This window comes from Bufo gargarizans, chromosome 2, assembly GCF_014858855.1.
Source record: "Bufo gargarizans isolate SCDJY-AF-19 chromosome 2, ASM1485885v1, whole genome shotgun sequence".
Classification (NCBI taxonomy): Eukaryota; Metazoa; Chordata; class Amphibia; order Anura; family Bufonidae; genus Bufo; species Bufo gargarizans.
Window position 1 is genome coordinate 262,626,735 of NC_058081.1, and position 16,747 is coordinate 262,643,481.

The 16,747-nt window shown below is 46.3% G+C and overlaps 1 protein-coding gene across 2 annotated transcripts in view; it reads left to right on the plus strand.

Moving 5' to 3' along the window:
• The first annotated feature begins 844 nt into the window (after positions 1–844).
• The window catches only part of ZNF800 (zinc finger protein 800), a 46,093-nt gene continuing 30,190 nt past the window's right edge, over positions 845–16,747 (plus strand). For both annotated transcript variants that reach the window (XM_044276923.1, XM_044276924.1), the window contains exon 1: positions 845–970. Coding sequence is in view for 1 of the 2 variants with exons in the window: in XM_044276924.1 (XP_044132859.1) it covers positions 941–970 (30 nt within the window). In the remaining variant the exon portion in view is untranslated. The remainder of the gene's footprint in view (positions 971–16,747) is intronic.

The window sequence follows — 16,747 nt, forward strand, 5'->3', positions numbered from 1 at the left end:
GTAATTCTGAGGTAAGTACTTTATACAAGTGATGGTGGTGGAGCAGCCCTGTTATGCAGTAATTCTGAGGTAAGTACTTTATACAAGTGATGGTGGTGGAGCAGCCCTGTTATGCAGTAATTCTGAGGTAAGTATACAGGTGACGGTGGAGCAGCACTGACAGCAGCAAGTCTGAGGTAAGTATACAGGTGACGGTGGAGCAGCACTGACAGCAGCAAGTCTGAGGTAAGTATACAGGTGACGGTGGAGCAGCACTGACAGCAGCAAGTCTGAGGTAAGTATACAGGTGACGGTGGAGCAGCAGTAAGTCTGAGGTAAGTATACAGGTGACGGTGGAGCAGCAGTATGTCTGAGGTAAGTATACAGGTGACGGTGGAGCAGCAGTAAGTCTGAGGTAAGTATACAGGTGACGGTGGAGCAGCAGTAAGTCTGAGGTAAGTATACAGGTGACGGTGGAGCAGCAGTAAGTCTAAGGTAAGTATACAGGTGACGGTGGAGCAGCAGTAAGTCTGAGGTAAGTATACAGGTGACGGTGGAGCAGCAGTATGTCTGAGGTAAGTATACAGGTGACGGTGGAGCAGCACTAGCGCGCGGCAATATTGAGGTTTGTACTGTATACAAGTGAAGGAGCAGCACTGACGAGCAGTACGTATACAGGTGACGGCGGACCAGCACTGGCGCGAAGCTATTCTGAAGTGCTGCGGCCGGTCAGTGGCCTCTCCCCGCCGCCTGGTACTACAGCTGGCAGCTTCTACAGGGGCATAATGTATCTGTGGAAATCCTAGAGCCATGGTCCCCTGGCCGGGCGCCGCTTGATGACGCGCTGTCTCCTCCTCCCTATCCTCTGTCCGGGGCTGGAGAGTCGGCTGGCTGGCGGGGCGTTGCGCACGGTGAGAGCGCGTCGTTCGGTGGCTGTCTCGGTTGCGCTCTGGAGTGAGCCATGTTCCGGAGCCCATCTGCCGAGCCTGAGGTAATAACAATGACCCTCCATCCATGAAGCCTTTCTCTAACCCCCGCTCCCTCCCGCGTATGGTGGCTGCGCCTGATGCGCCACAGCGCGCTCTCCCTGTCTGGCCTTCTGTGGGTACAATGGTTGGTGCAGACCCCCAGTGGGCGCCCCCTCTCCTCTGCGGGCACAGTGCACGGGGGGCAGGCAGCCTGCACCTGCTGCCCCGGGTACCGAACATTAGTCCCGGGCTTCTTGTAATGGCACCAAATAGGATCCCTGCAGCCAGTGCCACTTGTCACGCACAGCAGAGGAGGGCTCAGGGGGGCTGCTGAGCGGCACACGGTCCCGGGGCACCAGCCCTCTCTCCATGCCCACCTCAGGGCTATGTGTTACTGCACCGAGTGCCCGGGAGAGCCAGGGCGCAGGGCTCCAGTGCCGTGTGCGCAATGGTCGCAGGCTGGAGCGCATGATCGGCTCCATACGTCTGTGCCATTGTGTGGTGCCCGCATCCAGGGGTGCCCGGGGCGAGGTGACCGGCGCCTGAAGTGCACAATGGATGTAATAAAAGACTTCTGCAACTTTCTTCACTGTTCAGTTCCTCGCCATTTTCAAGACCCCTACTTACCCTCGGTGAAGAGAAACCTAACCATTTCTATTCAGAGGCTGAAAACCCATACAGCATGGACCTTTTGGCACCATAACTCCCAGCATGCACACTTCTGCAGCGGCTCTTGCAACTTGGTAGAAGTCGATGGGGCATTCTGGGCTTTGTAGTGCCAGAGGTTGCTGATCCCTGCTCTTACAGGGTATAGTTTTCTTTTTAGCCCCCACCTATGATGTCCTCATTCACTGGCAGTAAGCAGAGATCTTGCCAATCTTAAGACCGTTATGCACTTTGGGCTCATGTATGAAAGCTGATTTATCAGACTGCCTAAAGCAAACAATTGCCGTGCAGCATTAATTTTATTAAAGAGAGTTCAGAGTGGAAGCTGTGCTGTTGCTATGGGCAACAGTCATTTTTTTTATTTATTAATGGTTTAAAAAAAAATCTACTTTAGTAGATTATAAAATAATCATAAGGAGGGTTCTACAGTACATTGGGTGAGCATTCAGGCTGCAGGGTAGAGGAGCGCTGCTTAGTATGATAATCTTGGACTTGCCTATAAATCACTATATACATGTTCAAAACTTCATTTCTAAGGCTACTTCCACACTGCAGTTTCTGGGTCCGCCTGTGAGATCCGTTTCAGGGCTCTCACAAGCGGCCCAAAACGGATCAGTTCAGCCCCAGTGCATTCTGAATGGATAAGGGTCCGTTCAGAATGCATCAATTGGGCTCCGTTCCGCCTCCATTCCGCTCTGGAGGTGGACACCAAAACGCTTTTTGGTGTCCGCCTGGCGGTGCGGAGCCAATCGGATCCGTCCTGACTTATAATGTAAGTCAATGGGGACGGATCCGTTTTTACTGACACAATATAGTGCAATTGAAAACGGATCCGCCTCCTATTGACTTTCAATGTAAGTCAAAACAGATCTGTTTGCATTATCATGAACCCCCAAAATTTTCTTTCTTTTTTTTTTTTTCTTTTTTTTTTCTTTTTTTTCATGGTAATGCAAACAGATCCATTCTGAACGGATACAAGCGTTTGCATTATAGGTGCGGATCCGTCTGTGCAGATACCAGACGGATCCGCACCTAAACGCAGGTGTGAAAGTAGCCTAATATGTGCGCCGTACGGCCTTACAATGTATGGGCTCCGCTGAGGCCGCCTTCTTCTGGCCACAAGTACCACAAGATCTTCTTAGTCTGGTGTCTAACGTTACAGTTCGGTTCTGCACATGCATTACTGCTTCAAAATCCGAAGCTGAACTCTGCTTCATTAATGAGGTACAAAGCCAAGTTCAGCTTCAGATTTTTAAACCGTAATGTATGTGCAGAACCGAAATGTAATGTTAGACACCAGACTACGGAGATCTTGTGGCCAGAAGAAGGCCTCAGCGGAGCCAATACATTTTACTGTGGTACGGAGCACATATTACAGTCAGGTCTATAAATATTGGGACATTCACACAATTCTAACATTTTTGGCTCTATACACCACCACAATGGATCTGAAATGAAACGAACAAGATGTGCTTTAGGCTACTTTCACACCTGCGTTTAGGTGCGCATCCGTCTTGTATCTGCACAGACGGATCCGCACCTATAATGCAAATGCTGGTATCCATTCAGAACGGATCCGTCTGAATTACTCTAAAAAAAAAAAAAAAAAAAGTCTAAATGTAAGTCGAATGGATCCGTCCTGACTTGCATTGAAAGTCAATGGGGGACGGATCTGTTTACAGTTGCACCATATTGTGTCAATGAAAAACGGATCCGTCCCCATTGACTTAGATTGTAAGTCAGGGCGGATCCGTTTTGGCTTCGCATCGCCAGGCGGACACCAAAACGCTGCTTGCTCGCCTCCAGAGCGGAATGGAGGTGGAAAGGAGGCAAACTGATGAATTCTGAACTGGATCCTTATCCATTCAGAATGCATTGGGGCTAAACTGATATGTTTTGGGCCGCTTGTAAGAGCCTTGAAATGGATCTCGCAGGCGGACCCAGAAACGGCAGTGTGAAAGTAGCCTTAACTGCAGACTGTCTGCTTTAATTTGAGGGTATTTGCATCCAAATCAGGTGAACGGTGTAGGAATTACAACAGTTTGCATATGTGCCTCTCACTTGTTAGGGGACCAAAAGTAAATGGGACAGAATAATAATCATAAATCAAACTTTCACTTTTTAATACTTGGTTGCAAATCCTTTGCAGTCAATTACAGTCTGAAGTCTGGAACGCATAGACCTCACCAGACGCTGGGTTTCATCCCTGGTGATGCTCTGCCAGGCCACTACTGCAGCTATCTTCAGTTCCTGCTTGTTCTTGGGGCATTTTCCCTTCAGTTATGTCTTCAGCAAGTGAAATGCATGCTCAATCGGATTCAGGTCAGGTGATCGACTTGGCCATTGCATAACATTCCACTTCTTTCCCTTAAAAAACTCTTTGGTTGCTTTTGCAGTATGCTTTGGGTCATTGTCCAGCTGCACTGTAAAGGGCCGTCCAATGAGTTCTGAAGCATTTGGCTGAATATGAGCAGATAATATTGCCCAAAACACTTCAGAATTCATCCTGCTGCTTTTGTCAGCAGTCACATCATCAATAAAGACAAGAGACCCAGTTCCATTGGCAGCCATACATGCCCACGCCATGACACTACCACCACCATGCTTCACTGATGAGGTGGTATGCTAAGGATCATGAGCAGTTCATTTCCTTCTCTATACTCTTCTCTTCCCATCACTCTGGTACAAGTTGATCTTGGTCTCATCTGTCCATAGGGTGTTGTTCCAGAACTGTGAAGGCTTTTTTAGATGTCATTTGGCAAACTCTAATCTGGTGTTCCTGTTTTTGAGGCTCATCAATGGTTTACATCTTGTGGTAAACCCTCTGTATTCACTCTGGTGAAGTCTTCTCTTGATTGTTGACTTTGACACACATACACCTACCTCCTGGAGAGTGTTCTTGATCTGGCCAACTGTTGTGAAGGGTGTTTTCTTCACCAGGGAAAGAATTCTCCGGTCTTTCACCACAGTTGTCCGGGTCTTTTGGTGTTGCTGAGCTCACCGGTGCGTTCATTCTTTTTAAGAATGTTCCAAACAGTTGTTTTGGCCACACCTAATGTTTTTGCTATCTCTCTGATGGGTTTGTTTTGTTTTTTCAGCCTAATGATGGCTTCCTTCACTGATAGTGACAGCTCTTTGGATCTCATCTTGAGAGTTGACAACAACAGATTCCAAATGCAAATAGCACACTGGAAATTAACTCTGGACCTTTTATCTTCTCATTGTAATTGGGATAATGAGGGAATGACACACTCCTGGCCATGGAACAGCTGATAAGCCAATTGTCCCATTACTTTTGGTCCCTTAACAAGTGGGAGGCACATATGCAAACTGTTGTAAGGCCCCTTTCACACGGGCGAGTATTCCGCGCGGATGCGATGCGTGAGGTGAACGCATCGCACCCGCACTGAATACCGACCCATTCATTTCTATGGGGCTGTACACATGAGCGGTGATTTTCACGCATCACTTATGCGTTGCGTGAAAAATCGCTGCATGCTCTATATTGTGCGATTTCCACGTAACGCAGGCCCCATAGAAATGAATGGGGTTGCGTGAAAATCGCAAGCAAGTGCGGATGCGGTGCGATTTTGCGATTTTTCACGCACGGTTGCTAGGAGACGATCGGGATAGAGACCCGATCATCATTATTATTTTCCCTTATAACATGGTTATAAGGGAAAATAATAGCATTCTGAATACAGAATGCATAGTCAAATAGCGCTGGAGGGGTTAAAAATAAATAAATAATAATTTAACTCACCTTAGTCCACTTGTTCGCGAAGCCCGGCATCTCCTTCTGTCTCCTTTGCTGAACAGGACCTGTGATGACGTCACTCCGGTCATCACATGTTCCATCACATGATACATCACCATGGTAAAAGATCATGTGATGGAACATGTGAAGACCGGAGTGACGTCACCAAAGGTCCTTTACCTGTAATGAATGCTCACCCCAGGTCCTGTTCAGCAAAGGAGACAGAAGGAGATGCCGGGCTACGCGAACAAGTGGACTAAGGTGAGTACTATGCATAGAACACAGAACACTGATCCCAAGCCCGAACTTCTGTGAAGAAGTTCAGGTTTGGGTACCAAACATGTGCGATTTTTATCTTATTTTTTTTTTTTTTCACGCGAGTGCAAAACGCATTACAATGTTTTGCACTCGCGCAGAAAAATCGCGGGTGTTCCCGTAACGCACCCGCACCTTTTCCTGCAACGCCCGTGTGAAAGAGGCCTAATTCCTACACCGTTCACCTGATTTGGATGTAAATATCCTCAAATTAAGGCCTCTTTCCCACGGGTGTGTGCGCCCCTGTTGCTGTATTGCGGACCGCGGATTCACTTCAATGGGTTCGCAAATCTGGAGATACAGAACGGAACCCTACGGAGTGCTTCCGTGGGGTTTCGTACCGTACTTCCGTTCTGCAAAAAGATAGTCTATGTCTTATCTTTTTGCGGAACGGCTGGATCGCGGACCCATTCAAGTAAATGGGTCCGTGATCCGCTGCTGCTGCCCCACGGACTGTGCTCATGTATTGTGGCCCGCAGCACGACCTAAAGCTGACAGTCTGCAGTTTAAATTTAAAATCCATTGTGGTGGTGTATAGAGCCCAAAAATGTTAGAATTGTGTCGACGTGCCAATATTTGTGGACCTGACTGTATATACAAAGTTTTGAAACTAATCGGGTTTGCCCAACACTAGATGGAAGTAAACTCCCCTGTATCGGCTTAGTGTTGCCCATTACCCTTTAGAGATGGGTGTCATGGGGAAGTCTAAAGCCTCATTCACACGTCAGTGATTTCCATAGGTAATTGTGAGGCAAAACCAGGATACTTTAAGATCCACTTCTGGTTTTGGCTCAAAATCACTGACCGAACACTGACGTGTGACTGAGGCATAAGGCAACACGACTATTTTTGCTCACCCAACATTAACCCCTTCCCGTGATATCACATACATGTATGTGGGGGAATGCGGCTTCCTGCCGCATACTCGCGTGCATGTATGTGATGTGACTGGGCGGGTGCAAGAGCTGCACCCGCCTGATCCGCAGCACGGGTCTGGCTGTTACTGATAGCCGGGTCCCTGCTTCATCCGCTGTATGCAGTGATGCCCACGGGGGCTCCCTCTGACTCCATTGGCCCCCCACGCTGCGCTAGCAGCGGGCCGATGGTTGCCATGGCGACCCTGATGCCTTACACAGGCATCGGAGCCTGCCAGCTACGGAAGCCCAGGAGATCCAGCCTGAGGGCTGGGTCTCCTAGGCAACTGTCAGCATCTTAGGCCTCATGCACACGGCCGTTGTTTGGGTCCGCATCCAAGCTGCCATTTTGGCTGCTCGGATGCAAACCCATTCACTTCAATGGGGCCGAAAAAGGGGCTCCGTTCCGCGGCCCCGCAAAAAAAATATAACTTGTCCGCGCTTTGCGGACAAGAATAGGCATTTATATTGACGGCTGCCCGTTCCGTAAATTGCGAAAGGCACACCGGCAGCTTCTGTTTTTTGCGGATCCGCGGTTTGCGGACCGCAAAAAAAACAGAACTGTCGTGTGCATGAGGCCTTACTGTGTAAGGTTACTTTCACGCTTGCGTTCGGCCGCTTGTGAGAGCCTTCAAACGGAACTCACAAGCGGAACTCCGAACGCTAGTGTGAAAGTAGCCTAAGACGCTGACAGTTCAATTCAGTACAATACATAATGTATGGTATTGCAACAACAGGAATCAAACCCTAAAAAGGTAACACAGTGGGACAAATCTAAACTTTTTCCACTTTTTTTAACTTTTTTTTTATAATAAAAAAAATTCAAGTTTCAATGAAAAATAAAAGCCCCCTTGCCATAAAATTATGTTTAAAAATAAATAAAAAACAAACATATTGGGTATCGCTGTGTCCGTAACGACGTGCTCTATAAAAATAATAATCTGTCCTCTCAGGTGAACGCCGTAAAAAAAAAAAAAAAAAAGTGTTAAGAAAAACAAACCGTCATCTCACCCCGCAAAAGAATGAGACCCTACCTAAGACAGTCGCCAAAAAATAAAAATATGGCTCTCAGAAGATAGAGACATTATTGTTTTGGCTTTAAAAAGGCTATTGTGTAAAACTTAAATAAATAAAAAAGTGCACATATTAGGTATTGCCACGTCTGTAAGAACCTGCTGTATAAAAATAGTCACGGTGGGGAACCCCTCCCTAACCGTACAATGTCAGATATTCTACAAGCCACTAGACCTGGAAGTCAGGATGAGGGAGCAGGTCACCTCCTATCGCCACCCTCATCCTATCCCTGACCTCCTAACCGCATGAGCGAACCCAGATGGTAGGAGGGCTTATGCACTGTAACCTGGGCCCTAACTAGCCCTGATGTTCCCTGGTAGTAAGGTCTGGGCAAGGAGATGACTGGTTCATCCACGACATGGATGAACCGGAGTCTCACACAGGCCTAGCAACTGGGAATGGCAGACAGTGCACAGCTACTGGGTCGGCAGGTAAGAGCCAAGAACAAAAAGGACTTGCCTGCCGCAGCAACAACGGCGTACAGGAATCCAGCACACCAGTAACTGCCTGGACCCCCATGCGGACAGGATCCATGGTGGCCCCCGGCAGAGCTGCGCACTTACATTTGGTTCCCCCCTCCGTGGAACCCCAGGGACCCCCTTCCGAAGGTACAGACAAACATCTAGCATCCATGCCAGACAGAATACACCAAACACTGACCAGACACAGAACAACAAGATGTACTACAACCCCAGAACATATACCCACACCAAACATAACAGGTAAGGTAGAGAAAATTGCGACAGGAAGATATCGGGTGACATCAATGTCCCATAAGGTGGCCCTCAAGGACTGGGTAGATGGAAAAGCACCAGCTCCTCAAAACACCGAAGACAATCTGACCTCAGGCACACAGCAATAAGGCCTCTTTCACACAGGCGCCAGGGATTTGCTCCGGATACGTCACGTGTGCATTGCGGGAAACCCGTGCGAGTGTGCACGCAATTTCATAAAGTTTTGACTGCGATTGCATGATTCATTTTTTTCCACACGAGTGCAATGCATTTTGCACGCACGTGATAAAAAACTGAATGTGGTACCCAGACCCGAACCCTGACTCCTTCACTGAAGTTTGGGTTAGGTGTTCTGTATATTTTATTATTTTCCCTTATAACATGGTTATAAAGGAAAATAATAGCCTTAATACAGAATGCTTACTAAAATGTTGCTTGAGGAGTTTAAAAAAATAATTAACTCACCTCATCCTCTTGATCGCGCAGCCGGCATCGTTTTGTTTCTTTAGCTTTCAGGACCTGCAAAAGGAACTTTGATGACGTAATCGCGCTCACCACATGGTTAGCACGGTGACGTCAGCGCAGGTCATGCTGAATGAAGATATACGGATCATCAAAGGCCCTTTTGCAGGTCCTGAAAGAAGATGATGCTGACTGCGCCAACAAGAGGATGAGGCGAGTTCATTTTTATTTTAATTTTTTAACCCCTCAAGCAACATTTTAGTAAGCATTCAGCATTAAGAATTCTATTTTCCTTTATAACCATGTTATAAGGGAAAATAATACAGTAAATTGACTTATCAATTTACTAACATAATCTTCTAGCAACCATGCGTGAAAATCGCATTGCATCCGCACTTGCTTGCGGACGCTATGCGATTTTCACACATCCTCATTCATTTCTGTGGGGCCTGCGTTGCGTGAAAAACGCTGAATATAGAACATGCTGTGATTTTCACACAATGCACAAGTGATGCGTGAAAATCAACGCTCGTCTGCACAGCCCCATTGAAGTGAATGAGTCCGGATTCAGTGAGTGCGGGTGCAACGCGTTCACCTCGCGCATTGCACCCGCACGCCAGGGCCACCAACTAAGGCTACATGCACACGACCGTATTTTGTTTGTGTCCGATCCGTTTTTTTTGCGGATAGGATGCGGACTCATTCATTTCAATGGGTCCGCAAAAAACACGGACAGCACACCGTGTGCTGTCCGCATCAGTATGTCCGTTTCGTTGCTCCGCTAAAAAAATAGTGCATGTCCTATTTTTTTCTACTTTGCGGACAAGGATAGGCATTATTACAATGGATCCGCAAAAAAAAACGGATGCCATACGTAACATCATCCGTTTTTTTTTTGCGGACCGCAAAACACATGTGTGCATGTAGCCTAAGCCCCTGGCAAACAGCCAACAAGCAGTCAAGAAAAACCGTACCGAACACTGCAGCCATCTCAGACACAGTTCACACTCTGGGCAGCTGCCAGCAAGCATTCCCCAACCAGCACACAGCCAGTACCAGGGTGGCTAAAAATCAATGAATAAAAATCATTTTTTTTCCCGTAAATTTAAATCTGATTTTTATTTTTTTTTGGCTATAAAATGCTTTTTTCGGAAAATATATTACCATCCAAAGGTTATTCCATCATGAAATAAACATTAGTTTTTTAATTATGTAGAATAAGGCCTCATGCACACAACAGTTTTTTTTTTTTTTTTCATCCGGAAAAAAACCCGGATGCGGCCTCCGTTTTTTTGGAGGATCTGTTTTTTTTCCACAGATCCCTTGTAATAAATGCCAATCCTTGTCCGCAAATGTGAAAAAAAGTAGGACGTGCTTTTTTTTTTTTTTTTTTTGAAGGGAAACAAGGACAACGGACGCGGAACACAAACAAATGAACTATCAGCATTTTTTGCAGACCCATTGAAATGAGTGGGTCCCCATCCTATCCCCAAAAAAAAAACAGAACAGAGGCTGAGAAAAACAACGTCGTGTGCATGAGGTCTAAGGCTGTATATGTTTAATTTTTTTGGGTAAATAAATTCCATTAATCTATTCACATTCCAGAGGTTTTTGTAAGATTATTGGGCAGTTTCTTTGCCTACAAGATATTATCACGGATGCTTGGTTTACTTTTGCAGTTCTCAAAACTGAATTTGACTCAGCAGAGATCACATGCCTCTTCTTCTTCACAGCAAAAATGTTATAACATGAACAGAGTTGAGAAAAAGACCTTAATCCTAACTTCTCCAAACCTATGAATACAGAATCAATCTAATCAAACTAATATGAAAAGTTGCTATTCTAAAAATCTTCATCTACTTGCATATTATAAGTTATACCAGCAAGAATTAGTCTTTATGTAGAAAACTACTGACTTGTGATTTAAATCAAATCCACCCTGGCCATAAAAAGGAATGCTGACAGCAAATGGCCAAAGAGCAAGAAACAACTGAGAATGGACGAGGGACACACCAACAAGAGCAACGGTTCAACACCGTGGCAACCACACAGGTACCAAGAACCGCGCTGTTACCGGTAACTCCCCTTTCACCCTCCCTCCAGAAGATAAGAATGTGTGCCAGAAAACGGCAGGCGGCACATGCTGAGCCCTCTTCCGAAGGCAAAAACAGAGTGGCCATTATGGGACATACTGTCACAGTGGGGTGTGGGGGAAACCCTCCAACGTACAATGTCAGATATTATACAAGCCACTAGGCCTGGAAGCCAGGATAAGGGAGCAGGTCGCCTCTTATCGCCACCCTCATCCTATTCCTGACGTCCTAAACGCATAAGCGAACCCAGATGGTAGGAGGGCCCTAACTTACCCTGATGTTCCCTGGTAGTAAGGTCTGGGCAAGAAGATGACCCGTTCATCCATGACACGGATGAACCGGAGTCTCACACAGGCCTAGCAACTGGGAATGGCAGACAGTGCACAGCTACTGGATCGGCAGGTAAGAGCCAAGAACAAAAAGCACTTACCTGCCGCCGCAACGACGGCTGGACCCATAAAACCGTACTGGAACCCTAACATCTAACAGGACACGGCACAAACAACTCATACAGGAATCCAGCACACCAGTAGCTGCCCGGATCCACATGCAGACAGGATGCATGGTGGCCCCCGGCAGAGCGGCGCACTGACATTTGGTCCCCCCTCTGGAAGGGCTCCAGATGGCGACCAAAATAGTCGCCAATGCGACTTAGAATTTACATATGGCGACCAACACTTTTTAGTCTTGTCGCCATTTGCGACTTGACCCGCCACCGCAGCTCTGCAGTTGAATACAGCGGCGGGGCACCGGAGATTATAGTTCTCTGCCACGCCGCCGATGTTCTTCTCAGCAGCGCAGTGGAGAAGGAATCTCTCCCTCCCCTCTGTGCTGCTGCCGCCAATAAAAAGAGAGACAGGAGAGGAGGGGCTGTAGCCACTGCGCCACCAATGAAGATAACTGACCTGTTAATACAAATACAGGAGGCGGGTGCTGGAATCAAATAGCCGGCACCCGACCTCTATGACAGGTGCTGCACCTGAGGGGGTTAACTGCAGCGGATCGCAGCTCCCTGTCATGGAGGTCGGGTGCCGGCTATTTGATTCTGGCACCTGCCTCCTGTATTTGTATTAACAGGTCAGTGCGCCCCCCCAACACCCCAGTATAATAAACATTGTGGTGCAGTGGCCCCTTCCCCCCCAACCCCTCAGTAATAAAGTCATTCGCGGCAGTTTATCCTGGGATTCTGATCGGTTACCATGGCAGCCTGGGCGCTCCTGAAGCCCTGGCTGCTATAGTAAAGCTCCCTGCTGCTATGCACAGAGACAGTGTGAAGTCCTATTCACCCTAATAGATCTCTATAAGGCCCCATGCACACGGCCGTTGTTCACGGCCGTGTGCGGGCCGTGGAACCGCGGCCTGGATCCCTTCCTGTGAGCTGGAGCGCACGGCGTCACTGGTTGCTAGGACGCCGTGCGCCCCCTGCTGCCGGCACAGTACAGTAATACACTGGTATAGATCGTACCAGTGTATTACTGTTCTGTGCCGGCAGCAGGGAGCGCACGGCGTCATAGCAACCAGTGACGCCGTGCGCTCCAGCTCACAGGAAGGGATCCAGGCCGCGGTTCCACGGCCCGCACACGGCCGTGTGCATGGGGCCTAAGGGTGAATAGGACAAGGGTTCCAGCCCCTTAAGGGGCTAATAGTAAGTAAAAAAATAATACACAAACACTAAAATATTAAGTTTAAATACCCCCTTTCCCAATGTTGCATATAAAATATATAAACAATAAATAAACATATTACATAGCGCTGCGTCCGAAAAGTCCAGACTATTAAATTATTTAAAAAATATCTCCTATGCGGTGAGCGCCGTAACAGAAATAAATAAATAAAAACCATGTGATTCGCCATTTTTTTTGTCACCCCAAAAAATAGGGTAGGACTGTTCTATTATGGGCCGAACGTTTCATAAAATGCGGAATGCACTTGGCTTTTTTTTGGTGTTTTTTTTTTTTTTTTTTTTCTCCAATGCTTTTTTATGGTGTAAAAAGCAAATCAAAATTTTGTTATCGAAACAACCCTACGCTGATCTGATCGGCATAGCATTGTCACAGTACCAAAATTTTATTATTCGGTTTTCGATTTGGCAACAAAATTGAATTTGTTTCCTAAATTTTTTTTAGTTCAAGAGCCAATGGCTACTAGGTATTTTTTTGTGTGGAGCACTGCCCTTTCGGGGAACCCCAGGGACCCCCTTCCGGAGGTACAGACAAACGGGAACATCTAGCATCCATGCCGGACAGCATACACCAAACAGTGACCAGACACGGAACAGCAACAACTAGACGTACAACAACCCCAGAGCATATACCCGCACCAAACATAACGGGTAAGATAGGGAAAAATGGAGGAGACATAAGGAAGACATCGGATGACATCAATGTCCAATAAGGTGGCCCTCAAGGACTGGGCAGATGGAAAAACACCAGCTCCTGAAGACAATCTGACCTCAGACTCATAACTCAGAATAATAAGAGCCAAGAAGCCACACCCAGCTCTACCTTGCACACACCTTAACCCCATAGACACCAGAAATGGGAAGGGAAACAGCCTTAAAGGGGAAGTTCACATACATGCATAGCAAGCAACATGTTGCCACCAGCAACCATCATGCGCGGCAAAAGTGTGACGGCAAACTACCACCAAGCCGTGACAAATATCACGTGAACTAACCCCTCAAGTGAACACAGTAAAAAAAAATAAAAAATGGTGTAAAAAAAAAAAGGCATTTTTTTTGTCACCTTACATCACAAAAAGTGTGTGATACCAAGTGTTCAAAAATTCATACGCACTCCAAAATTGTACCAATCAAACCGTCATCTCATCCCGCCAAAAAACGAGATACTACCTAAGACAATCGCCCAAAAAATAAAATAATAAATGGCTTTCAGAATATGGAGACAGCACTAAAAAATCATTTTTTTCAAAAATGTTTTATTGTGTAAAACCGAAACAAACCAAACAAAATAGTCATATTTGATATTGTCGTGTCCGCAACAACCTGCTCCATAAAAATAGCAAATTATCTAACCTGTCAGATGAACATTGTAAATAACAAAAAATAAAAACTGTGCCAAAACAGCTGTTTTTTGTTACCTTGCCTAATCATATGTACCTAAAATAGTACCAACAAAACTGCCACCTTATCCCGTAGTTACCAAAATGGGGTCTTTTTTTGGAGTTTCTACTCTAGGGGTGCATCAGGGAGTCTTTAAATGTGACAAAATCTGCCTTCCAAAAACCATATGGTGCTCCTTTCCTTCTGCGCCCTGCCGTGTGCCCGTATAGCAGTTTACGACCATATATTGGGTGTTTCTGTAAACTACAGAATCAGGGTAATAAATATTGAGTTTTTACAAAGAAAATCAAGAACACTCCTGCGCTCCCATAAAAGAAATCCACCAACCTCCAATTGGAGGTCCGCTGCACAGTGTATATAATGGGCTTTGCTGCTGCCGCCCAGGATACAAAATTGGTTAAATGTTAATCACCTTACGGTACAAACTTACACTGGCGCTGGTCGGTAGAAATATAACAAATCGAGTGGAGTGGCTAGATGAATGTTCCGGGTTCCCGTTCCTGTGTGTAGGGAAGTGTAAGGAAAAGTAAATCTTCACTGCTCACCTACCAGCATTCTCACTGCTCCGGCCGGTAGCTGTGTGGTGCGAGGGAGCAGACTACAGATTCGGCGTTCTGTGCGTGTGACGTCACCGCGACGTGCTACTGGTGCTCCCAGAGATCAAAGTTCATCCGACGCGTTTCTGAGCCGTCGGGCTCCTTCATCAGGGATGGTCTGACCATATGCATATTCCTCGGGGTGCTCTGTGCGGTGTGATGTACCATAGCCTTGTATCATCCTGTGCCTGTGATTGGCCCAACAGCTTTATGTAATCATCATGCTGGGCTTCAAATACAGATTAAATACATTTAGAGTTGATTTTTCTATATGGATTGATTGATTCTCGGACCCTCTCAAAGCAGAGTGCACAATTTTGTACCTAGTCTGCAAAAGAACGTGTGCGACACATGCATAAAACATTGTGGCATTTTCTAGTGAGGAAAGTGCGGTAAGTGCTCCTGGGAGTCACATCTGCACCAATTGTAGGTTCCAGATTTAACGGGACTTCATGTTGTATACATGTTGGCCCGCTAAGTTTGTGTGGGATTTGAAGCTAAGCCGGATTCATGTAGGATTGTACAGATCCATTTATAGGAATGATCTGTAATATAACGTACTGGGGGATCGTCCATTCCTGTCTGTTCAAACACTGGGGTATCTCTTAGGATGTTGAATAAGGTAATGCTATGTAGGTGCACCCTTTGCAGTTGCAGAGCAAGGCTGGTTTCACACGGGCGTTGCGGCACCATGCGCTTTGCACGCGCGTGAGAAAAATCGGCATGTTTGGTACCCACATCCGAACCCGGAATTCTTTACAGAAGTTCGGGTTTGGGTTCGCTATTCTGTAAATGTTATTCTTTTCCATTATAACATGGTTATAAGGGAAAATTATAGCATTTTTTAATACAAAATGCTTGGTAGAAGGTCAATTGAGGGTTAAAAATAATAATAAATGAACTCACCTCCTCCAATTGATCGCGTAGCTGCCGTTTCTTTCTTCAGGAACTGTCAAAGGACCTGTGGTGACGTCACTGAGCTCATCACATGGTCCATCACCTTGGTGATGGATCATGTGATGTATCATGTGATGTCACCACAGGTCCTTTGACAGATCCTGAAGAAAGAACAGGAGACCGGCAGCTACGAGATCAATTGGAGGAGGCGAGTTTATTTTTATTAATTTTTTAACCCTCAATTGACCTACTAAGCACTCTGTATTAAAGAATGCAATTATTTTCTCTCATAACCATGTTATAAGGGAAGATAATACAGTAAATAGACTTTCATCCTAGCAACCATGCGTGAGAAAATCGCCCCGCATCCGCACTTGCTTGCGGTTTTCACGCAGACCCATTTACTTCTATGGGGCCTGCGTTGCGTGAAAAACGCACAATATAGAGCTTGCTGCGATTTTTACGCAACGCACAAGTGATGGGTGAAAATCACCGCTCATGTGCACAGCCCCATAGAAATGAATCTGTCCAGATTCAGTACAGGTGCAATGTGTTCACCTCACGCATTGCACCCGCGTGGAAAACTCGCCCGTGTGAAAGGGGCCTAAGAATTGAGGTGCAGTCCTGTGGAAGAACCATTTGGTGTAATAATTATGACCAAACCGAAGTGCCATTTACTTCTATGGGGCCTGCGTTGCGTGAAAAACACACAATATAGAGCTTGCTGCGACGTAATAATTATGACCAAACCGAAGTGCTACTTTAAATGTTCTTGATTGGATTTAGAGGCTGCAAACCTGTAGGGCTGGGCGGTATGGCCTAAAATCTATATAAATATAATATAATATAAATAAATATATTGAGATATAATTTGAAGCATGTGCGATATAACAATATATTGCGATATATTATTTTCTTCTGTATGTATACAAATTACATGGCCATAATCATCATGTCCCCCAGCCAGCGCCATCAGCCCCATGCCATTGCCATTCAGCATCATCCATGTCCCCCAGCCAGCGCCTTCAGCCCCATCCCATTGCCATTTGCCATCATCCATATCTCCCAGCCAGCACCATCAGCCCCATGCCATTGCCATTTGCCAACATCCATTTCCCCCAGCCAACGCCATCAGCCCCATGCCATTGCCACCATCATCATGTCCCACAGTCAGCGCCATCAGCCCCATGCCATTACCACTGTCGTCATA